The 26,074-nt window shown below is 43.5% G+C and overlaps 1 protein-coding gene across 1 annotated transcript in view; it reads right to left on the bottom strand.

Annotated features, from left to right (window-relative positions):
* LOC116840217 (tyrosine-protein kinase Drl-like) overlaps window positions 1–7,638 on the bottom strand; it is a 121,000-nt gene extending 113,362 nt beyond the window's left edge. Inside the window, exon 1 of the mRNA XM_032806684.1 lies at window positions 7,024–7,638. Within this exon, the coding sequence (XP_032662575.1) occupies window positions 7,024–7,150 (127 nt within the window). The 5' untranslated portion in view covers window positions 7,151–7,638. The remainder of the gene's footprint in view (window positions 1–7,023) is intronic.
* Window positions 7,639–26,074: the final 18,436 nt, after the last annotated feature.

Raw genomic sequence — 26,074 nt, forward strand, 5'->3', positions numbered from 1 at the left:
ATATATATATATATATATGTATGTATATATATATATATGTTCTTGCGAAATAATCGATTCTACCGTGTCGTTTCCAGCGACGCGGCGCGGAGCTTGGGGAATCGACAAGGGTCGTTTCACGAGCTAGTCCGACAGTCGGCGGCAATGAACACGTTGTCGGTTGTTTGTCGGACCGTTCCGTGGTCCAGACAGGACAAACATACGGAGACGATTGCAACGTGTCCGAGGGTAAATTAAAAATCAATTCTAGAACGCGCCGGTCCTCGAGTTCCCGGCCTGTTCCCGAAATCTGTATACGCAAGACAAATAACGATGCGCAAATATCGGCAAGTCGCTCCTGCGAATTCGTCAATTAGTCCGCTAATACTTCGCCCGACGCTAAACAGACGGTAAAAATAAAATGCACGAGCGCGCGACTTCTCTACTAAACAGCGATCTCGTCGAGATGCTTGCAATTTTCGCAGGACGTGGCCGCGCGAATATTTCACGATTAGCCGGCGATATTAAGCGCGACGCGGTTGTCAGGTTCCTCAATTATATTCTGCAATGTCGTCCTTTTTTCTCATTTTAAACTTCTTACTCATCTAATATCGCGTGGATATTCGCGCGAATATTCGTCCTCGCGCAAGCTACGTCGTCCGCCATTTATGGAGGATTACGTTACCTTAAAATAACTTCGCGAGAGAGGAGTAAAACCCGGCACTCGACGTCGTCGTCGGAGCCACGAGACCGGTTGACTAGCGCGAAGCAATTTCGGTAGTAAATCCAGGCTGCCGAGACAACTCCATTCGAGGAATAAGGATATTACTTCAAAGCGCAAGCTCATCCCGCGCCTTTCATCACACGGTGAGAAATCCCTTGCCCAATCAGAGCAAACCCCGTGTAAACGTTCCGAACTCCGGCGGAAGTAAGTGCTGAATCCGCACGGAGGTGTCAGGTAATAGTCGACTCGTATCTTCGTCCTCGCAAAGAGAGGGTGTGCAGAGAGGTAGCGAGTATTTTCTCTCCTCTCTCTCTCTCTCTCTCTCTCTCTCTCTCTCTCTGCTTACCGCCTCTCTCCACCCCTACGTATAACACCACCTTCAACCGCCTCTCGTGCGCGCACTCACACACATACACACATATACACATTCTCCTTCTTTCCACCTTCTCCTCCTCCCCCTCTCCCTCTCTCACTCTGTCCCTGTCTCTCTCCCCCGGTTTTCCTCGTTCTTCTCGTTATTCTTCGTTTTTTTTCTTTCCTTCTTTTTTTTTTGGTGCTTGCAGAGGAGATGCCTTTCCAACGGAACGAAGTTTTCCGGGGAAGTAAAGTCATTTCGCTCGTGCAATCTAAGTTAAGTGACTTTCGAGAGCCTCGGCGACGAAACTTGCCCCACCGCTTACTCCTCACAGGAGCAACCCTTTCACTTTCCCGTCGTCTGGTTCGCCTCACCCCTCCCTTCTCCCACAGCGTAATTCGAAATGTGACGAAGATTATCCTGTATCTGGAGATCCGCGGGTGCCGTGGCACTTGGAAAATACGCCCGTTTAAGGAACGTAGCCGCGGCCTTTTCCGCTTAGTTGGCGTGTCGATGTTACGCGCACACCCCGTCAAACGTTGCTTTCAATCTCTCGGCGATTAACTGCAACGAATCACCGACAACGTTTATTCCCTGCTCACAATCGGCGTGCAAACTAACGCGCTCTCGAAAGTGCTTGTCCCTCTCTTTCTAATTCAAAAAATGATAGATTGCATTAACCTTCTTATTACTGTGATCGCTCTTATCCGCGTCATCCCTCCTCGACTTGCACCAGACGCTAGCTTTCACCGCTCTCGCGTAATTTTGACGAAATTTAATTATATATTGCGTCGAAAATGGACCAGAATTACCCGTCAAGAAGAACCGAGGTAAATATGCTAGTCTATTACGGGATATTACGAAACTTGCTCATAGCATCCAAAAAAATGTAATCCCATCCTTAGAAAGAGATCCTTTGAATTCTAAAGGATTTTCTTTATATATGGCCTCAAGACAGACAGAGAGAGAGAGAGAGAGAGAGAGAGAGGGGGGAGAGAGAGAGGGAGAGGATTCTTTTAAGACCAAAAGAAAAATGTTCTAAGCACAATATTCTTAAAGTTAGAAAAATCTTATCGTTCATCTACAGTACAGTAAGTCTTGTTCTTAATAAAAAAAAGGATATTAAATTATAGTTGAAGCCAAAAATAACTATAATTTCCGTTAGATTAACTGTTTTTTCTTTCAGTATAGAAGAGAATAAAATATGAGATCACAGAAAATGTAGCGTTTTATAACTGGAATTTTTTCTCTTTTTTCTCAAGTATCTCGTGTTTTCGAACGTTGTCGAAAATTCGCGCCAGTCTCTACACGTCACACAACTTCCCGTAATCTTAGATTCACCTATTTGCTATTCACACCTATTTGCCACCAAATGGACTACCGACACCGGAAAAGTACAAAAAGAAAGAGAGGGAGAGTGAAAGAGAGAAAAAACCGCGTTAAATTTCACCCCGCTGCGCTTTCAATTCGCGCACTTGGATTCGCTTCCGCGCGTTATCCCTCTCCCTCTCCCTCCTCCCCCTCGTCCTTTCTCTCTCGCTTTTTTGCGCGCTCGCCGGCGCGCCATATTTCGCGATTAACGTAAAATGTATGAAAGTGCCGCGCGACCTGGCGCTATAACACGCATCCGGCGGAACGTGTCGGCCCGTTCTGCCATTCGGAGAATCGCGACCGCCGGGATTGCCTCGATTTTCGAAGAGTCACGAGCGGCCGGCCGCTCGTAAATACGGCGATTCCACTTTTTTTCGGCCCTCCACCGTCCCTCCACACCCCTCCCGCCCTCGCGGCACCTGTCCAACCTTCCCGACTGGCCGCGACCGACCGACCGACCGACCGACGTCGAGTGGAGAACGCGTGGATATGAATCACGGGGCCGTAAAGTGATATCGAATGGAACGGAGACTCCGGATGCATACGTGCGCGACTACGGGGCCGCCGAGCGTGCACGACCGGCGACCATTAAAACGAGTGGCTCGTGCCGCAAATTGCTGAAATGACACTCGGCGCGCCCGCCGCAAGGCTCGGCCTCGACGCTAATTCGCCCTTTCGCCCGCTCTTTCGCGGTTCCGTCACCGCCTCGCGCCTCGAGGTACGCGAGCGAGCGCAGAACATCTCCCCCGCGGCGTGACGTGTACACACACGACCCCGAGTTTTTCCTCCCGCGTTCGTTAAAACCGCATGCGAGCGGGTCTTGTGAGAGTTCCTCCCGCCTCCCCCCACCCGTTAATCGCGTTAATTGCGCGTCGGGGATGTAAAAAGGACGCGTAAACGCTGGACGAGTTGTATTAGGTGCGGCACGGACGATGACACAGTCGCGGATTGCTCGCGATTATTAGCGTGAAAATGGCGAGACATGTACATGCGCGATATCGGCTCTTGTCGCGATGAAGATCGACCATGCGTGTGTCTGTTGCGTATCGTCTACATACACGGTGAGCAACACACCACTCTATTAGCATGACCAAATTTTCCGTCGCTCGAGAGAAACTGTGAGCAGGCGGAAAACTCGGTTGCAGGAGCGGAAAGGTTCTTGTAGCAGGTTTCCGTGTAAATTGTTTTCAGTTAGCTCAACCAAAGCCCATGTTAAGGGGCTGTATTACGTATACATCCTTTTCAAAAATAATGAAAATATATTTTGAAAAAATTAAGAATTCTAAAATGTGTCTAAAAATTACCATGAACATTTTGATACCGACTCAGAGCCTAAATCAAAAGTTATTCCACTCCGAAGTATAAATTCAGCAAACATGATGACGTCATGTGAAGTTTTAATAACGCATTAATGACGTTATGTGAAGTTTTAATAAGGCATTAATGACGTCTCTAACATCATTAATCACTTGATATCATCTTGTTGCTTAAGAGTATTTCAAACTGTGTTGTTAAAAAATTATATGATATCGTTATCTTTAGTGAAGGAAAAAATAATTTAAAAAACAATGTCAAAAATCTCAATTTTTGTATACATGTAAAAGGGGAGAGTTGTTAAAATCGTATTAATCCCCTAAATCGTACCTCATTAATTTCTTCATTATTATTAAATATAAATGACATCTAGAGGTAAAACTGATAAATAAATGAGCAATGAAAGATATAAACAAAAAAATTTTGGTTTATATCTCACTTTGTTACAAACATTTAAAAACATCTGATACGATTGATGAAGTATGATTCAGGAGACCGATTTCCGTACGATTTCGGTAAATCTCCCCTACTTTAAGTATTCAAAATGATGCAGTTATAGTCTTATTATAGTTCAGAGACAAAAGTTAAAAAAAAGTTAAAAAAATCAGAAATAATGCAAAATAAACTATACGCTCGCGTTTTTTTGCATAAAACATAGAAATATTAACGTATTTCTAATTTTCAGTTACTTTTTGCAAGGACTATACGAGCAATGCACTCTCAACAGTCGTTATTTGAAATTTATCTCGCGCAACTTTAGATACTCAAATCTAAGTTTAAAGTTAAATCTGAGTTCTTCATGTTGAATCGCGTGATACACATGACATATTTGCAATCGCGATTCCACCGAAAAACTCACATCCAACTCCAAACTCAAATAAGAGTATCTCACCTGAGGCGAGTTTCAAGTAACAACTATTAATACATGTCCAAGTTCTGAAGCGGTCGAACGTTCCGACGAATGTTTTCGCTCGCAGTGGCAGAAGTGTCATGTCTCATTGTCGAATTTTCGTCTGGTCACCGCTCGGTTACACAAAGTGAGACTTTTTTCCGCAAACACGAAACCTCATTTACTCCGAAATGAAGGAGAGAATATCGTCGAGTTCTTAATGACAGCAGTTGTGGGTGAAGGACTGGAGAAGAGTCTGCTCTACTCAACTTGTGTCTACTCTTCGTTATTTATCTCTACGTTATTCTTATCCCTTTGTACGTTGGTTTCGGGAAAGCCCGATTTCCTATTGTCGTCGAAACAGTAACAACGAGTTCTCTTAACAGCTCTACTGCTCCCTCGAGTTTGGCTTTTCTTCTCGTTGTGTTTCGTCTCGTATTTCTTCCTTTTTCCCTCCCTCCCTTTCTCTCTTTCTCTCTCTTTTTGACACTACATGTCTGATCCCCGTTTTCATCGGCGGTCGCGAAGCATCGATGCGCGAGCGGCGCCGACAGCGTGTAGTAATGGTCCGGTTTCACAGATTCTCTCTGTCAACTCTTTTTCCACGCACTCGCCAGCTTTCGTTTGCTCTCAGAAAATACCGCGCCGAGCGCGCAATTGTAATGGGACCTGTTAACGAGCATCGCCATAGGAGGGAAAATTTTCATGTTTACCGCCACGCGGAAATGTACGTGCGAGTTTAGATTGAATGGAAAAAGTAATGGGAGGCGGGGGTGAGGGTAGGAGAAGCACGGGGATGAGGAGGCAAGCATTTTAACGCTCTCGCAAATAGTGCTTGTGCGGAGTTAGGGTGACACAGCATGATGAAGGAGAAAAAATTGCTCGTAAGAAGCAGATTGTTCCATTAATAAACCAGATATAATTAAAATTACTTCGTAAATGACGTATGTCGAAATATACATAATATATAGCGAATGCGTACGCATTACAGGCCATTTACAATGAAATTAGCAATAGGTAATAAGACACATAAGCAATAAGCAAATTGACTAACCACAATCGACTATTCTTGTAATAATGGATTGTGATTGGTCAATTTGCTTATTGCTTACGTATTACTGTCCATTGCCAATTTCATTACAGATGGCCCTTTAAGCTCAGTCGTCAAATTCACTCCCCAGGCGTTTTAGTAATTTGACCAAATAATTTTGATTATATCTAAACTATCTATGTGTGCAGATAAAAATTTGTTCAGTTACGTTTCTTGAAACGCTTTTGTAGATTAATTTTACAGTGTGACGTAAAAGTCTATTAATAAAAGTTATTAATAACCATTAATAATACATATAATATCTTAATAAATTTGTATAGAATAGAAAAAATTCATGAAATAGAAAAAAATTTATAAAATTCCCTTTTACTTTAATGTGATAAGAAATTCGGACGGATTGTTTGTTGGGACAAATCCGCAGTCAAGTATGCATCAAAGTGAGCTGAAGCGAATTGAAGCCAAATCATCTCTGTGCAGAAATATTTTTTTATTATTTTGTACATGCGCTCAAATATAAGAGAAAATCGCCAATTTTGTACACTTTTGCTTGGATTTTATCAAATACTGAAGTTTGCATGCGGGAATTTCTTAATTATTTATTAAATAGTTATGAATTATTACTTATTATTTATTTATCTTTAAAATTGCCATAACCCTTATTTTTATCCTAATCCTTACTCTTTGAAGTATAACTTTTTCGTATATGTCCAAGAGAGTAGATTGGTAAAAAATGTGAGACTCCCTCCGCTGCGCCACTATACTGGCTTCCCGGATTGTAAGGGTTAATATTTGATCAAGTCCGCGCGAGAGTGCCGAGAATAGGCCGAGTGGCTACATAGAGAATAATATTGTAGTAAAAATGACAACAGAATTTCTGCAATCTTGCACTGCACAGAATCGCCATACTAAATAACTATATATATATTTGTCTACAAAAATATGTCATGTACATTTGACTTTTTACTACAAAATTATTGTGTTCTTGTTTGAATATTTTTTATATCATATATAGTCGGCAGATCTTGAAATTGACCGTTTTTATAGTGACTTATGCGACAATTTCGCTTCAATCCGGCTTTGCAAGAAATATCGTGAGGAGAAATACAAAATTTTAACGTAATTTTCACCGCAATAATATTACCCCCGTGCCACCGGACATTTTCCCTTATCTCCTTATAAACCTCAAGCGACAGAGGAGCGCGCGAATTTATAGAGATCCGAGGCGGCTCTATTCCCGCATTTAATTGCTCTAATGCTGATCTATTTAATCCCCAGACTCGGCACGTCGCGTATTTCACGAGTTCCTCTCAGTTTCGAGACCGAGCAGCGATCCTACGTACCTAAGAGCTTCATGACCTGCGACTGGCTGATGAATATATTGAGATAGCCATCGCTGCAGCCGATGAGCACGAGAAGGACGAAGAACTTGCGGCGCAGGAGATCGCAAGGACCACCACACCACCGCATCGTGTCACATGCTCCGTACGTGCGCGCACCACTGTTTCCGTGTTACCCGCACCCCGATATACTACTCCAGCAGCCGCGCGAGCAAGTCCCCGATCTCAAACTCGCGTCTCCGGGAGTCGCGGGACAATCATATCGCAGCTCTTGGCACCGACGATCGCTCGCACGTGGCCGCTCCCGCCGACGTGCCCTGCCATTCGTCTCTCTCGCGTCAGTCTTCCCGAGATAACCAGTCCTCTTCGGCTTCACTGCGGCCGCGGCGATGCAACGCGCTTCGCGATCATCGCCGCGGGGAAAGTTCGCTCCAACCACCCCGAGGAACACCGGCTCGCCGTCAACGCGTCCTAGCCGCGTCCTGGCGTCGCCGCCGATCGAGCTGTCATGATGCAGCGTGCTCTGTCATACGACCGGACGATCACATGGCACGGGTGCGCGAGGGTGAGACGAGGGCGGCGTTCGGAAGCGAGGTAGGCGACGTCATCGTGTCGCCGACGTCGGTGCTCGACTGAAGGCGAGCGGGCGTTCGCCGTTTTCGAGTCGCGACGCGACCCGCGCTTGCGCCTATGCAACAGCCGTCTATACCCACGTCCGACGTATTATGCACGTACGTGTGACGAATTGCTCGCAAAAACATCGGCCACGGGCGTGCGTACGCATCGGGGATCGCGCTGAGGTGCGAGGTTACATCGTCGAAAATAGACAGCCGGACGAGCGCCACGGAAATGGCCAAAGAATATGCGCCGTCGCGCCGAGCTGTCTCCAGCACGGCCCGTGCATACATGCGATCGTCGTGAAACGTTACTTTCGATCGAGAAATCGCGGGCAGACGCGTGTAATAAATGCCGGCGCGCACGTGGACGCCGAGAGAGAGAGAGAGAGAGAGAGAGAGAGAGAGAGAGAGAGAGAGAGAAGGAAATTCGCGAGATCGTTGAACGATCACCGCCGGCGACGAGATCCGTCGGATGGCCAAGACTAATATCGGCGGATGCACCCTTTGTGATTGCGGCGAGCATTGTTGCAATAATTGGCGTGCACGTGCACAGCCAATGAGTACGCGACCGTCGTTGAAAATAGGCCAACCGTGATGATATCTCCATGGAAACGTCTCTCCACTGAGGACTTCACGAGCGACGCGTTTATAATATGCGCGCCCTTGTCGCGCGCCTATGAATCGCGCTACGAGACACGGCATTAGAGCGTGTATGTGGCGCCAGGGTCGAGGGGGAGGGAGGAATAGAACAATAAATCTTTTGTGCAAACAACACCCATTTTAAATGCGTAATCCTTTGTGTGTGCAGCAGAATGGCCGCGCAAAGTGGTTAATCCCGCAATGGTCGGCGCTCGTTCGCCGTTGTTCGAAGTAGAATCATTTTAGACATTAATTGGCAAAATGATCGTTCGAATCGCCGCTCTCTGTGCACCCAGCATGACAAAGCGCGTTCCGTGACAATTGCATCGCAACATAGGAAATCGGCACGGAAGGGATTCCTCTAAGCCGATGCAACGCGCGCGCGTCCTCGTATTTATAGGACGCGTAATTTATTCAAGATGCGCGGAGAGGTAAAAACAACAATGACAGCAATTCACCTCGTACTCTCACACGCAACACAGATAAATTTGAAATGAAATTTCTGTGTAGATACACGAGAGAGAGAAAGAGAGAGAGAGAGAAAGAGAGAGAGAAAGAACGACATATTTCCACGAGGCGCATTCTGCGCGCGAAACGTGGACAGGTGGGACTCGTGCGATATAATTTCGAAATAATACGGGGCAACCTTTGTCGGCCGTAATTCCATCGGACTCGTTATTGACGCAGCGGCGACAGTGCCGATTAACGGCCGCGACTCGAACGCGGCGCGCACAACGACGAAATTGACGTTCAGCGTCCAATAACATCAAAAACTTTCAATCCACTTCTGGCCGTGAAATTCCGCCGCGATGGCGCCCGCCACCCCCGTTGCCGCGATACCCAGCTCGCGCGGCCTCGTCAGAACGCAATATCGTCGCTGACGAGCTTTGGCTGCCGACACGCGGTGAGCGGAGGGAACGTAACGACGAAAGAAATTATTTCGCGCGACCCTCCGCGCGCCCAGGGCACCGATTTCTCTTCCTGTATGTGATCCTGGAGGTCAGAGATATCGGCTCGCGCGCGCACGATCGACGCCGCTCGAGAGCGTCCTCTGCGAAAGCGTTAGAATTTAATTAAATCGGTCTCTCCGGCCACCCCTGTCATGCCCGAGTCCACTTCCTTTCCATCCCCTGCGCCCCTTGCTCACCCTCTCTCTCTCCTTCTATCCCCCCCTCACTTTCTCTCTCTCTCTCACTCACTCGCCTTGCTCTCTCCCCCCGCCGTGGCGAGTCGCGAGCGGTGCGGACAGTTCTCGCAGCCTGGCGACTCACAATTTGATCTTCGTAAGTGTAACTTTCAAAGGGCGGGTCACGCTCTGTGCCCTACGTGTACGAGAGAAACGGCGCTTTAATTATACCACGGGATTAATTAACTCTCCGTCGAACTCTCTCGGTGGGACGCACACCCAGGCGCGGGACACTCGCTCCCACCGATCGCAAATAATTAAAGACCCGTTTTTCGTTCCTTCACGTCGAATTGCGGGGAGCGTCAAACCTCCGACGCAACAGACATCGGCGCGGCTGCGAAGCGATCCCGTATCGACGGCTCGTCGACGCGACGACGTTGACGTTCGACATGGAAGCGAAATGCCTTCGATCCGCGAGATCGACGCGCGAAGAGAGCTGCACGACAACGTAGGCTGCTCCATGTATACGGCGGTTTACGAACTGCGCTGTAACTTGTGCGTTCTTGATCGAAATCGAGCAGAAAATATGAGAGAGACAAATGTATCTTCTTATTTCGTGTAAATACACGGAAAAGTAGTAAATAATTTTAAAATATAAAATAGAAAACTTTTTAAAAGAAATTAACTGCCTCTAAAATCGCTCTGGAAACCGCTCTGGAAACCGCTACTTATCTAACTTGTCTTCCTAACATTAGCTTCTAATATCATTAAAATATTAAGATAGGATTATAAGTACATAGAAATATTGATTCATAATTATTTCGTATGTTTTAGGATTCTCGAGGGCGATTTTTTTTAATTTTTTATTTTGTACTTCTTAATTATTCACTGAAAGTTTATTTCTGAAGTCGGTTAAAAAACAAGATTTTTTTCTGAAGTAAAATAGAAATAAATATTTTGTACTGTATCTCTCAGATGTTCTCGCATTTTCAAGAAAGTAATGAAATCGCCCAATTTTCGGGCCACATGGGGAATAAACCCGAGTAATGACACTAATCTAAAAAGAAATCATACATCTTTAACGGTTCTCGAGTTATGAGGGAGCAAACAAACGAACAAACATACGTGCAGGACAAACACAGAGAACCTTATTTTCTGGAGGTCGGTAAAAAATGTTTGCCCGAATTGACGTAACAGTAGAAGAACCAAATGCGTTTCAGTTGAAGGAGACAGAATTTTTGTTGTCAAAGCTGAAGTTAGTTCATAAGAACAAAAATTGTTTTCTTCAACTGAAACTCGTTCGATTCGTTTATTCGTCACGGTAGTTTGGTCAAATCTTTTTCCCCATATCTGTATCTGTATATCTGTATCTCATATGTGTATCTCATATGTGTATCTAACTAAACGTGTCTGTCTTGTTTATCAAAATATTGTATAACTATAACTATGAGAGAGAAACAGAGGAAGCTGTTATGAACTTTCTATATAACTCGAGAACAGGTTTTATCTGGATCGAATATTCATCCGATATTTTTCAGCATAATATTCTGCTGCTTCGCTTCATTACGAAACCCGCGTGTTGTTTAATGCAATTCAACTTATCGCAGGTGGTTCCATTCCGGCCGATTGCAGGCACAAAAGCACCACTCTCCGCTATCGCCGAAAAGTGAATCGACGCCGACTCGCCAGGGTATAGTTTGAGCTTTCGTGCGCGGAAGCACGCAAGAGTATGGCGTATGTGCGTATATGAATTGGACGGCACACAAACTTAGTGTACACACGTACGAAAGTTATACGAATATACCTAAAGCTAAGAGTGGATCTAGTCGAATCCATTAAATATTTGAGCGAGCGAAAGAGGCTAGGGAAGCACACTCGCGGAGGAAGTCTCCCCTCGGCTCTTAAGATCCATATGGTAGCCCAACTCTCTCGTCCCCTCCCCCATCTCCCTCTCTCTCTCTCTCTCTCTCTGTCTCTCTCTCTCTCTCTCATGTCTCTCTTTCTCTCACGTCTCTCTCTCCCCTCTTCCTCTTTCTCTCTCTCACACATTTTCATTCTCTTTCTCTTACTTTTCCTCTTTGTCTCTGTATTAATATTTACATTTATATTTCTTCCTTTCGTCGTCCCTCTTATTTTAACTTAATGCCACCAGGGATTTCAGCGTCCTAGACTAAATTATTATGGTTCTCACAATTCAACGCATTTCAAGCAACTATATTTCGGATTAGGTGCCGCTTAATAAGCGACGCATACCTTGTTGCCCGCTTCTCTCTCTCTCTCTCTCTCTCTCTCTCTCTCTCTCTCTCTCTTTCTAAGTATTTTTTTTTTAGTCAGTTCAGTTAGTTTATTTCAAGCGGCTTTGCGACTGCAAAAAATTAACTTTTTTCATTTATTTGCACAATTTTCCAATACTCCATCTATCTTGTGCATCTAGCGTGTCCATCTATCTTGTAATTACACTTTGCATTTTCCTATTGCGTTTTGTTACACGTTTGCAAGATGCAAAGCTCTGTAATTGATAACATAGAACGTTCGTTTGAACAGTGATTAATCTTACCGAAATTGGTGTTTCTGGCAATAAATCGATAACGCGCTCTAACACACGTCATTGTGTCTACTGTAGCGATAACCGAGAGTACTGAATCCTCAACTGAGCATCTTTAATCGAAATAAGATAGAAAATCCTTTTAAAAAAATACTCAATCGGTATGTAGTGTGAAGTATATTATAATATATATAGTATATTAAAATACACTAGCATAAAAAGTATATACTAATATAAAATATATTATATTGCATAAAATTCGCAAATGATTAGCGGTAAATTTATTTTCATTAATGGGCACGTAAGATACACATCAAAATTAACGAGTGCAACATCTGACCAGCGGAAGTGTATAGCGCGAAATTAACGAGGTCCTCGAGACGGATCCTTCCAATCAGCTGGATCGACCAGCCCGATAATTAACAACGATCGAAAATCAATCATGTCGTTAACACGTGGAGGATACATGCAAATCATGTTCAGCGAACGTTCTATCATAGCAATACATGGCAAGATATGGCATTGCCGTAATATGAATTGTTGAAACACTTTAGAAATTCCCCGCACTTTTCGTACCGGACTTTTCTTCGCGGACTTAAGAATTCGTAAGTAACGAAACAATCACGTGCAGACTCGCACGACCAACAAAAAGAAAGTAATCAATGACCAAGGGAAAGCACGCGAGCAAACTGTTTAAATCATTTAGGCATACCCGATTACCTCTTCCTTCACCACGATTTTATCTATCGATCGATCGAAAGCAATAAAGATACTGTGATATTATGGCTTGACAGACAGCCATCAAAATATCTGCTGCTAGATCAGACAGCAGTATAAGCCCATATAAAAGGTCAAAGCAAGAATTATTTAACCCTTTCAACCCCGAATTAATTCTATTCGCAAGAACAATTTTTTTCTCTATTCATTATTGTTCCTAGTAATGTAAAGATGATATCTGATTTTTTTCATAATTTTCCAATAAACCATTTTGGAAAAATCAAAATGTCGTTTTAGAGAAACAATTCTTTGATATGCTGCATTATTTTCAATGCAAATTCTATTCTGCATAATAATAATTTTCATATCAAAACTTTTAATGAATTCAACTAAAAGCAAACTTTTGATGAATTCAACTAAAAACTTTTTGCAAATAATTAAAATGAAATAAAAGCTTCAAAAATATAAGCCGCCTTTAACATTCTCAAGAGAGCCCCAAAATATATGAAATAACTCTGACTTAATATTCTTAAAGTAACATATGAAGGTAAATCATTAATATCTTATATCTGCAATATGACAATGCAACAAATGTGATATAACTATATCATCAAATAAGAATATCATAAATAAGATTGACGAGAGACGCGATAACAAATTTCCGACACGTGTTCCCAAGAAGCGGAAAGTTCGAATAATCCTCACGGATAAGGCGCAGCGTTAGAAAGCGCCACGCGTCTACGACAATTTTTGCGAAACTTCTCCATGCATTTGCTTCAAACGCTACGAGAAGCTTAAGCCCTTTGAAAGGGTCCTCCGTGTCATCGGATGTGATAAGTGTGAAACTCGCGGCAAATTCCAGGTTAACCCAGATGAGCGTCGATGCGTGCGGACGGGCCCGGCAAGTTTTTGCATTTTTCAATACGGCCAGCCGAGCCGACAACTACCAGCGGATTTCTGTCGATTTCAACTGGGAACACGCCGAGGTTACCACGGTTCAATGGGACAAAGGGACCCATGGTGCTGTTGGCGCTGCCGGCTCGATCGATATTTACCGAGACATAACTCGATAGGATACGTGAATAAACGCCGCGGGTAATTCGCACGATATCTCCCGCCGCTACCGCGCGCGATCCGACGTCGAGCAGATCCATTACTGAATGAGACGTTTCTTGTCTCTTTAAGAAACGCATCGCCTATGTAATTAACAGCGTATGCACTGCAAATGCGAACGTCTGTTTAAGGGGATAAAGTCGATGACGAAATGTCAATAACGTAAAGACGATTGTCATTAATGTTATCCTTTTCGTATTTCTTGTATATACAGAATATTTGAATATATTGTTTTACTATATTCGACTACCGCCGTTTCAACTATTGCCTCTACATTATCGTTTTGGAGTCCTTCATCCACTTTGGCATCCTCTTGATATGCATAAAAGAAACAAAGACAACCGAGCGATCAAATTTAATCGCGGATCAAAAAGAGTCTGAACTCTGAGCCGTCCTGTACGCAAAAAGAAGAGCAAAGAATCAAGGCAAAAGAATTAAATAAGAGTTCAGACTGGCAACGAGACAATAACATTCGTCGCGGTAAAAAATAAAGTTTCGAGCATCTTGCAGATGGAATATCCGTTTTATATTTCGCCTACGTTCCCGTGCATGCGGCAATTCAGTACGCAAACACGGATAAAAGATGCAATTTTCAGTGCAAAAACATTGCCTCTATAATTGCGCCCGTAGTTCGTGTACCTATCGAGAATTTCGTTTCTCCTTCATAAAATACTCCCGCCGCGGTGTTCTTGCCGTATTCGAATTATTGACATTTAACCGTCGATATCTCGTACGGTGGATAAACCCCGTCGTCGTTCCTCCTTTCGACCCTCCGCGTCGGGCGCATGGCGCGGGCCGGAAATATTATGGAAATTACGCTCCGAAGGACGAGATGGGATCTTGCTACGGCGACTCGCAAATCGAACGCATTAAAAGTCCATTATCGGTCGCTTCGAAACGAGAGGCATAGGTAGCGAAAGGGCGAGAAGGGTGAGAAAGAGAGAGACGCACACAGAACCGGAGAAAAGAGAGAGAAAGAGAGACCAGTGAACGAAGGAGGGAAAGAGAGAGAGAGAGGAGTGCACGAGAGCAAGGAGGAACAACCAATCGGTCATGGGCGAGCAGTTGGCACCCTGCTACTTGTTGGCCCTTAACGTGGCAAACCGCTTCCCGAGAATGTCGACGTCTAAACGATTATACCTTAGCCGTCTGTCTTCCCCGAAATTTTTCGGCCATTAAGAAACTTCATCACCACTTTGTTCATCGTCCCTCTTCATCCTCCCTTGCCCGAGTTCCGAAGCAATGAATGAGGCGAACTCATTACCTCCATTAACATAACGCACGGTTGCACAGAGAAGAGAGAGAGAGAGAGAGAGAGAGAGAGAGAGAGAGAGAGAGTCGAGTTTCCTCGATTATATTGTATATCTAAGGAAGGGTGCGCTCTCACTAAGCCGAAATGCTGTCTGCTAAAGATAAGGGTGGTCACCCTCGAGAAGGCAGGCAGCACCCGCAATATGTTACAAACGGATGTACGCCTACGATGGCTGCGCGCGGAACATCCAGAAATATTTTGCTCGATATTAATGCCCACGCCAAAAACGCGCCTTCCCCCCGGAAGCTTACAAAATGAGCAGCGGAGCGTGCGATCAATGGGACCTTCAATCCAATCACGGCGAGCTGCCCCTGAAATTCGAAACGTCTCTCTGAGGATCGATGTCGCGCTCACGTTCGCGTGTGTCGTGTGCCACGCCAGAGCGCACGCAGAGAAAGCTCGATACGTACACGTGTGCGGCTCACACTGCGGCAGAAAGAGGGGAGAGAGAGAGAGAGAGAGGGGGAGACTCAGAGGAAACCGCTATATAAGCTCTCAGGTACATGTGTCTGCAGAAGGATGGAGGGCGTTATCAACGCGCACCACATTGGTCCAAAGGCCGAAATACGATTTCGTACTTTGTTCCCGCGCGGGCAACGATAATTGCGCAGAATTGCGCCGCTTAGATTACACCGGAGAGTGCCTTCTTTGATGGCGGGACCGCTCGAATGCCCTTCGGCAAAGGCGGGTAGATTCGAAGGCGATGGGCGCAAGTAATTGGTGCAGCGGGGCTGAAGCGGACGAGAACGGAGGCCCGGAATTAGATGTTCTTATGTAACGTCGATGGGAAAAGAGGCTCGCATTTTTCGTATCCTCCTGGGTTCCCAATATGGAGAGAGAGAGGGAGGGAGAGGGAGAGGGGGAGAGAGAGAGAGAGAGAGAGAGGAGAAGGAGAAAACGCCAAGATCGGAGAAACGGGGCGAAATACCGTGATGAAAGAATTATTTATTAAAGACCAACGTATTTCACACGGAACGCTGGATCTCCAAGGAATCGAGTCCCTTTGCAAAGTTTACGCTCTCGCTCTGCGTGATAGAGCGAGTTATGGAAAATCAAGGAACTACCTTATCTCGTACACGCACATATATATAACCCGATAAAAATATCAAAGTGTGATATCAAGCTCGGTATTATTCTTTTGATACTTTCTTTAACGCTCGGACGTCGCGGTCAAGAGAGCCCCATTCTATTTTTTTATATGCATGTATGTGTATGTTATATCTTTTCTCTTTATATTCTTTAATTTATTTACTTCTCTTCCCGTTCTTTCTACATTCTTCTTTTTCTTCTTACCTCACTTTATCATCTTTTTAGATTTTGTGATCAATCACTATGTATTTGCGTCAAAGAAGGGTAAACCGACGTAAATGAAGATATTTAAGAAATAAATAAACATCTTTTGCATGTTTAAAGGTAGAATTTATGCGCTTTCACTGTCCCATATTCTCTTTTTAATCTTGTTACAATTCCAAAAAGAAACAGCTTGAGTGGAATTGTTCCAAATGATTTATACAAAATATTTTCGCTTCACGTGAGTACTGGTTGAAAATGTTCCCTTAAGCTCGATATTGACAAAAACTATGAATTTAATATCGAATTTACGCAGATTACGATGAGAGATAGAATTTCTTCAACATTTTGCATTCCTCTATGCAACGTTCTATCGCGTCTTATCGGCGTTCATATCAGGAAATTGTTTTAAAAGAAAACAGAAAAAAGAGGAGAAAGAGAGGGACGAGTGCGACGACGAGAGGGAGAGATGGAGAAAGAGAGAAAGAGAGATAGAGAGATTTTGCACAGCATTAAATTAATAGATCCAACCGTTGAGAAGCTGTTTGCGCCGTAAGCCTGCCTACGTGACTTCCGCTAAAGCCGCCGGCTTATTTTCTTCCGGCGCCGATCATACCGGGCAAACAATCGCATTAAAATCTGTTAAGAACGATTCAACACCCTCGGCGCGCTCCACGCCGACGCGTTCTCCAATTTTCCGGGCTACGATCGCCAAAGCAATTTAATCGGCTAACCAACAGAAAAGCGACAAGCCGCTCAGCATATCGATAACGGGCGATCGATAACTTAGAAAATCCGCATTGGCTTGTTGCTAATTAAAATCGCTTTGTCGCGCCGCCTCTCCTAGCATATCATTCAATTATATAAAAGGAAGGAAAAAATATACACGACCACGTGAATAAATCACCGGCACTGTAGAAAATGTCGGCGGTCGTAGGCAGAGAGCGCATTTAATAGCTATACACACACACACACGTACATAACGCACTAGAAATATATTTATATCCTCTATTCCGGAACGACCGAGGAACCGCCCCTTATTGTCGTGGGAGTCGAGACAGAATCGACTTTGGGTTAACAAAATATCAAGACCAGGGACGGAAAGAATTTATAGTTTATTAGCTTCGAACTGGCTGGAAGCGCGCAACACAGGCTATTGGGCTATAAGACCATTTGAACTTCGCTGGCGCCGGGAATAGGATAATAAAAAAAGAAAAAGCGCGAGGGAGAGACGGAGAGGCAAGCGAGGGAGAGACGGAATAAAGAAGGGTTATGTAAAGGTTGCGCGAAGTGGACGATGAGAAGTTGAATAGGATACGAGTACACTGGAAATCGCAGATGAAGAATATTTTTCTCCTGGGAACATTACTCGAGCGCACAGGGATGAGAAACCGCGTCCCTACAATAATTGCTACATTCAAATACCACTTGCGCGCACCCCAAAGCGACTTTTCAAATGATTTGAATGTCCAAATTTTTTCGGGGTGGCAGTACCTCATTTCTCGGTTCATTTGTGAATTTAGTGTGTTTCACAGTCGACATTGCGCGCAAAAAGAAACGATTTTGCAGTCATAAGGAAAATTATCCAGACACGACAAAATAGCTAAGATAAATAAATGACTAGCAAACACTACGATATTGCATGTTTTGTATTTAATATAAATGACAGACGCAGAATTTCTCTCTGAAACTACTTGAAATGTAGCAAAATTTTGACAAAAATTTGAAATTTAGTAAACTACCTGAAATTTAGCAAGAAAGTCTCTCTGTGTCCAGATTAAGGCCAGTCACGCTTCTTATAAAAGTGATCATGGTAGACAAAAGAAAAACTAGCGACGAGAGACAAACGGATGTGTAAACCTCACATCCACAGCTGTGTTTGCAGACATTGCTAGAATACTGCTGCTATAAATTCTACGTACTACAGACAATTTTCTAGCAGATATAACAAACGGCTATGAATCTTAACTAAAACATTTAGAATTCTATCTGGACCAGCAAAACATTTTTCTTTTAGTGTATTGGAGCTTTTCTGATCTAAGTTCGATTGGGCACACACACACACACACACACACACACACATGCGTCTGATAATTTATTTAGTATTTTTTCTTTGGTACGCGTGATAGAAGAATACGTTATTTTTTTCTTATTCCATATTTTCTCCAAATAATGCTAAAATATCGAATTTTTAAATAAAACAAGAATTTCTGTTCTCTCACATAGTTAGTTGTACAATTAATGCAAACATACAAGGCTTGAAACCATTTTTATTCCACGTTATTTTATGTACTACAAATCCCCGTTTGATTTCACGTTATTTTCACGTTCAGTAATTCGATTTTCTTTTATCGTTTACGCCGGGCTCTCTCTCTCTCTCTTTCTGTCCTCTTATTAGTGTTCTAGTTTATAAATTGAACGCGACTCGATATTCCCGATGTCACCCGTCCACCTGCATGCTTTATCGCGAAACATTTCCAATATCTCGCAGCATCCCCACGCAGAAGTTCCCGCTGCCAATGTGAGGCAACAAAAAGTAGTCAGAACGCGCGGATGGCAAGCGGCCAAAAATTATGCATTCCGTCCGTTCGCCCGCGAGCAGCAATTTGCCGCTATTTACGACATCCACGGGGTCGAGGCTCATTCTTCCGAAGGAAGAAGTGCGGGATTGGCCGAAACACGTCACAGAACGCCACCCCGTTGGATATCCGCCGCCGCCGCCGCCGCCGTTGCGGAGGATCGCATTCACCCTCGATAGCTCGATAGAAGGGGTCGCACGGACAGGAGGGCGATCTTTTACGAGCCCTCAGCTCACTCGAAATTTGTCTGGATGCCATCCGGACGTCTCGAGCGTCGGTTTTCCTTGGCGCGGCAAGAGTTAGGGCCCGCCTCAAAGACACAGGAAGTAGTAAAAGAAGCGAACTCCGGGCGTCCTTAAACCGCCGTCGCTCCATACACCGTCTTTCTCTCCTTCGAGTCCTCACCGCGGCGCGCCCTCTCCTCTCGTTTAACGTCGCGAATAGCTCTCCGATCTCGCATCACCGGCAAATCCGTTACTCCATCGGTCACATTATTCTTGTCCGACGAGAACTGTCCGATTACGAATAAACGACGCAACGGCGAACCCGGACGCGGATAAACGAAACGATAGGCGGGCGAGACGAATAAATCATTGAACGTGTGCAATGCACGGCGTTCTGGTTTTTACGACGCAGGCACGCATGCGACGAATTTGCAGGAAACGCCAGTAGCGAGGCGAGTCAAGTAGTAAATTGTTTCCTCACGTCTTCTCGGTAAGTCGATCCAGGTAGACCTTCGTGATTATCACGACCTGAGACTCCATCAATGATGGAGAATTTACAATTTCTTTTATTGCATTTATGAAATAAATATATTGAACTAATTATTGTATTTATATCATACAATAATGTAAATTTTGTGTTATTGTGTTAAGTCCAAGATGAATCCATAATTTTTGTCCGGAAAAAATTAAACTACGTGCCTGTAAACATTTGACTGCACTTTTTTGATAGATATTTTCATACTTCTTTCGTATTTCTATCTCGTCACACTATGTGACAGATACGAATGCAATCTGATCAGGTAGATGGAATTCAATATTGCTGAATTACGTGATTTAATGTACTTGAAGTTGCCGTGAAGTTTATGTACGTCAGTCCATCGTGTTCGAGTAAGCGCTTCTCGCAAAATTATGGACATTTCGAACAAGTCCAGTAGTCCTACGCTCTCTGTAACTTTTAACGACGAGCGTCGTTATCGTTACGTTATCATTGCACGAGTATAATATATGGTAGAAAAGACGGGCACACACACACACACATACAGCAATAACGTAACGATAACGACGCAGTCGTTAAAAGTTACAGAATTGACCTACAAAAGAGCCGAACGATTAATTGTGATCGTGCAAGAAGCACGAATTAATGCTTCTGATCCGTCACTGCCAAACTCTTGACTGATAATGTCAAAAGCGAGAAAACGCATGTTCAGAAGTAAAAATAAAAAGATAGGAAAGACCAGAGTTATATTGCTCATGTACTTTTTTTAGTATTTATCTTGAGAAGAATAGTGGGTACAAAATCGCAAAATGGTCTTTTTAAATAAATAATCTTTAGAAAATAAATACTTTTCCCTGAGTTTTATTAAAATCGGAATAATATTACAGTTAAGAAATAGAAAGAACTAATTTGGTAATAGCAAAGTAAATTTTTAAGAAGTTATTAAAATCGGAATAATATTACAGTTAAGAAATAGAAAGAACTAATTTGGTAATAGCAAAGTAAATTTTTAAGAAGTTATTAAAATCGGAATAATATTACAGTTAAGAAATAGAAAGAACTAATTTGGTAATAGCAAAGTAAATTTTTAAGAAGTTATAAAAAAATTGTGTTATCTATCACGTTTTATCATATTGTAGACATTATACTTTTGGTCTGCAAAAAGAAAAATTTTTTATGTTACGTTTCATAAAACAGCTTTTTTCCATAAAAACAGACTCTTCGCAACACTGTGTGGCGGTCTCCTCGTATTACTTCGAAACTCTAAAATATAGGGCATCTAGCTCCGGTCTCACCTACACCCAAACAATGACACTTGCGGTAGCATTTTGTCAGCCTGCTTAATAAATCTTTTTCCGCGAGACGCGAAGTCGGGGCGCGTTCGAACTGAACCAATCTTTTGATTAACCAATATCGGTGATTACAAGTGGCGCGCTTCATTTGCGGATAGCCATTAACGTGAAAGGCTAAGGGTGGTTCGCACCCTGATTCGCGACTTCTCAACCTCGAAACGTTCCATCATTGGCGGCGAGTTCTGAGGCATTTATCACCGATCCTCTACCCCGCTGCGCCGCCATCGACGCGAGCACCACCGCCGAGAGTTACAGAATCACCGGTACGTGAAAAGAAACGAAAGTAATTCTGCTATTCTTGTTCTCGCCACTTCCGCCACTGTGCTGGCCGAGGAAAAAGGTAAACGAGCGCGAGCGGATTAACCGTCGGCGAGCACATCGAAAATCCGCAAATATACGATTCGACTGCACTTAACCACGTTAAAACTAACCCGCTAGCGCACATATTTGTTCTTTAACCCTTAAACGCGTGGCACGTACGATCTTTCGCTCGCCCAAAATGTAATTATACTTCCGTAAGTGCAATTGCACGTTCAAGATTATTCAAATTGAAACTCCAGCGTGAATTTCGATCCAGGAGAGGAAAATATACTCGCAGATAGATTTTCATGGTCTCGCGGCGCGAGACGGAAACCCTACCAATTTTGTAATTGCATTTATGAGATAAATACATGTACTCTGTACTAAATTAATTATTGAATCCACAATACATGATAACGTAAATTTTTTTATTATATTAGTGTAATGTGACAAATTTACTAAAACTTACACTCAGATTTCTATATAACATTTTATACACGATATACTGTTTTGAGCATGTATCATTTCCTCCTCTCATATTCCTTTTGTATTTCTGTCTCGTCATTTTACACGGGAAGAGAAAATATTGTAGTAAAAATTGTGGTAAGATTATATTTCTGTTTACAATATTTTTTGTAGAGTTGGATCGTATTCTGATAATGTATGGTGTAAATTACTATGAAAATTGTAAATTTGACGATCTATCGAATATACGATATAAAAAAGCATTTAAGTAATTACAATCATTTTATAGTAAAAAGTCAAATATGCATATGATTGTTAAACATACACATAGTAATTTCGGTTATAATTTCTGTATGATCTAAAATTACAAAATCTTGTTGTAATTCTTGCTACAACATTTCCTCCGAATACATGATGAATGTAAGTGTCATATAAACCATTCATGAGAGATGGAACTTTTACTAATCGCAACTATCAAAGTTGCTGACAAATTTATATACAGTAGGTCGCATAACGGTTTAAACATAGTAAAATTGGGAAGCTCACCAAACCATCAAAATATAGAGTCGTTACTGTGTGACAGATTTGTCCGGTAATTATATCATTAATTATTATTATTCAGTGTTCTTATTTATATTATTAATTATTGTTATGTATTCATATTTATAATAATTATTATTATGTAATGTAACAATTATTATTTAGTGTTCTTAATTATATTATTATTAATAAATGAAATAATTGAGATGTGACGAATATAATGTGAATATTCCAACACAAAAATATTGGTGAATGTTTTTACGGGAGATTGACAGATTCTTGCCTGCCGCCCCGCCTAGATGGACAATGAAAATATATCTTACAATTTAACACGTTCATTAATGAAGGAAAATACCCCTGGGCTTGATGAAACAAAAAACAAGCAACAAAAATATAAAGGCAGAAACATGATCGCACAGGTAGCCGCGAATTATTTTAACGCGGCTGATTAATTTCCCGCTAATAACGGCAACAGCCGCCGGTATTGTTTACGAATCCGCACATATCCTACGGCGAATAAATATACCGGACGATCACGACTGTACTAAAACGTCCGCGCGCACGTTCCCGCCGCCAGTTCCGTAAACAGCACCGCGTTAACGTCACCCGGATGCGAGCGAGCGAGGGGAAACGGCCGCGCGGAAGCGAACCGGCAGAATCTGGGATTCCGAACAATCGATAGGAAAATCGTGAAGCGCCCTCGATCTCGCGCGAACAAACAGCGGGATCGCGCAAAAGCTGGTCGTCGTGCGCGCACCGGCAGCGGCGAATTTCGCCGCGAGTTATTCATTTAATTACGGATGCGCGCAGGTTCAATTCCCCGTTAAAACGCTCGCTCAACATTAATCGGCCGAAATTCGCCGTCGAATTATCGCCGACGCGACGCGCAACGCGGTCGAGAGGACTGCTAAAGCGCTACGTTAGGAAAGGCGGGGATGGGATGATAGAGAAAGCGAGAGAGAGAGAGAGAGAGAGAGAGAGAGAGAGAGAGAGAGCGACAATTGAATAGTCAAATATTGTTATGCCGTAAATACGCAGAGAGCGTGTGCTTCGCGAAATGTCGCGGGTCATCTCGCGATTATCGAGGTCCGCGATTACGAGGAGACCGTCGCATAGTGTTGCGAATCTGTAACCTGTTTTCATGGAAAAAAACTGTTTTATGAAACGTAACATAAAAAATTTTTCTTCTTGCAGACCAAAAATATAGTGTCTTAAATATGATAAAACATAGATAACACAATTTTTTTATCAAATATCGACCTGACAGCTTCAGAAATTGGAGCGAATAAAAAAACTGTCGTGTGAATAAAATATCTATATTAACCTATATTAACCTTTAGAGTTCATGTTCTGCACTTATCTACTTATGTGTGTATAGGTATTCACATATCCAGATATAAGTTTATATCCACTGTTCTCCCCCATCCCTCTTCTCTTCCCCCTATTTGCTATTTTTTTCTTATATAACTATATAACGATATAACTATAAATTCTCATAATTTATCAAAACTGACAGTTCCATCTTATCCAGCGACCTCTAGAAACCTATTTTTTTCAAATTTCTAAATTTTAACATTGTCTTTACCTCCCAGGACCGAGATCACCATTTAAGTGTTGGTCTCCGTGATCGGTACTTTATATACGATGAATATACGATATAAGATACATTTTTTATCGACTTTCTTCGTAGAATCTGGTATCTCAAATGTCGGCCCTCTAAAGGTTAAAGGCACATATCCTTCACAGTAAACTAATATTAGACAGTTGAATTCATAGTTTAAAAATACCTATATATCGGCCTTTTAATAAGCTAGTATCGGTAACTTTAGGAGACATAGCTCCAGAAGTAAATAAATTCCTCCTACCCCTCCCTCTCTCTCCTTCTTTCTCTCTCGTGGCTATATAAGAAGCGTTGTTTCTCGCACCTTGCCTCTTGGAAAATCATCGTCTGGAAAGAACGTCTGGACGCTGGAGCCGGAAAACGTATCGAGTGCGTAACGAGACGGTAACGATTACAACGGCGCGCCGTCGAACGCAATGAACCTTACGCGGCAATCCTGCCATCGTCGCCGTCGACGTTGTCGTCGTCGTCGTCTAGGCCGTTGTGCCGCAAGGCGCGACGTTTCTCATTATCGCCGGCTTTATGCGACTCTCCTCGTTTACGTACGTAAGACCGGTAAATAAAGTGAACGTTCGGTACTTAACGACTAAGGTAACGGTTGAGACGTTTTAATCGCGCGCGCTCCCCGCTGCGCCACGCGTTGCACGATCACATGGAAAATTATACAAATGCAACGCTGTGGAATTATACTAAATTCCGAGCACTCATAGGGAATACTTAACATGTTCCGTGGTGGATTAATCCAAGTCCCAGGTAAATTTTCATGATTATTACGCGTGAGACAATCGATGTTGAGAACTCGACTATCTTATTAATCACATTTATGAGGGCAATATACTGTATTGAATTAATCATTGCGTTCACATAATGCAGTAATGTAAATCTATTGTTATATCGATGACTCACATATCTGTCACTATATCTGAACGATCCACGTCGCATCATGAGCCAAATTTTAATTGTCAAATAACGCGTGTCATAGACTAATTATAAAAGTACCTCACAACGATATTCCTTTCTAGAATAAAAATATCAAAGAACCCTAACGGAAAGTTGAGCGTGTGGAATCCCGCGGCCGGTGTTATAATAAATATGAAGCAGGAAGAAGCAAGGGAATCTTCTCATTATATAAATCGATTCACATTATACGACTCGCTCGCCAAAACAACGCGGAAAATCGCCAATTCCCTCTACCTCCCTTCTACTCTACACTCGTTGCTTAACGCGATCCAATTTTCACGTTAAGCGAAGCAGCTGTTACGCGAAACGACTTGATCAAGCCCGCAGATAAAACCGCATCGTGTACACGCCGGGGGAGGGAGGAGGAAAGAGCGAGAGAGTGTGCCAAAGTGGCAGTAGCAATGTACGACATCGTAATCAGTGGCACTCCCGAAGCGCCCCAGCTGCGACGACGTCGATTTAGCCCGCGTTACAAGGGCATGATTCACTTACAGCGCCTCGACGAACTACTTAACACGCATCACGTCTATGATCCCTTGATGCACGGATACCCCGCGGGCGAGCAACAACGCGGATAAGCCGGCGATGGGTGGAAAGTCCGGATGGTTACTTGGCTGGAGGGAAAGCGAGATGGGAAGGGAGGGAGGGAGGGTTGTCTCTGCTTTAATAAGACGCACCACCCACGTCGAACGGTTCCGAACTTTGGATCGACTTTGATTAGAGCATCCTGCTAATGACAGGGGATCGAGCAGCGTTTAATCTAATATTCGAAACTGTCCGGGCCAGCTCGTCAGGAACAGAATATCACCCCGGCGCGCTGGGTTTGCGACGCGAGGGCGTTCGGTAAACCTATTCGCGACCGCGTCCTCCCGCGCTGATCCCCGCTGATGCCCTTTCACCCCTCGTCTCCCGCCGACAGGCAGGATATTAGAAACGTTTCGACGCTTCGATTCTCCGCGCGATATCGCGCTGCGAAATTAGGAGGATGGGACCCGACGGCTCGTTTCTTCAGACCGAGGCGACGCCCGTGCGTGCATCGTGTCGTCGATTATCTCATGGCGCCTTCCCGAGGGATGAGCTTGCCACCCTCGGTCGACTGAGAGAGATGTTTGAAAACGAAAAGAAACAAACAAAAAAATAATTTTAATCTCTTCCTGC

Source organism: Odontomachus brunneus, unplaced genomic scaffold (assembly GCF_010583005.1).
Source record: "Odontomachus brunneus isolate Ranch 3 - 2012 unplaced genomic scaffold, Obru_v1 Obru_scaffold_009, whole genome shotgun sequence".
Taxonomy (NCBI): domain Eukaryota; kingdom Metazoa; phylum Arthropoda; class Insecta; order Hymenoptera; family Formicidae; genus Odontomachus; species Odontomachus brunneus.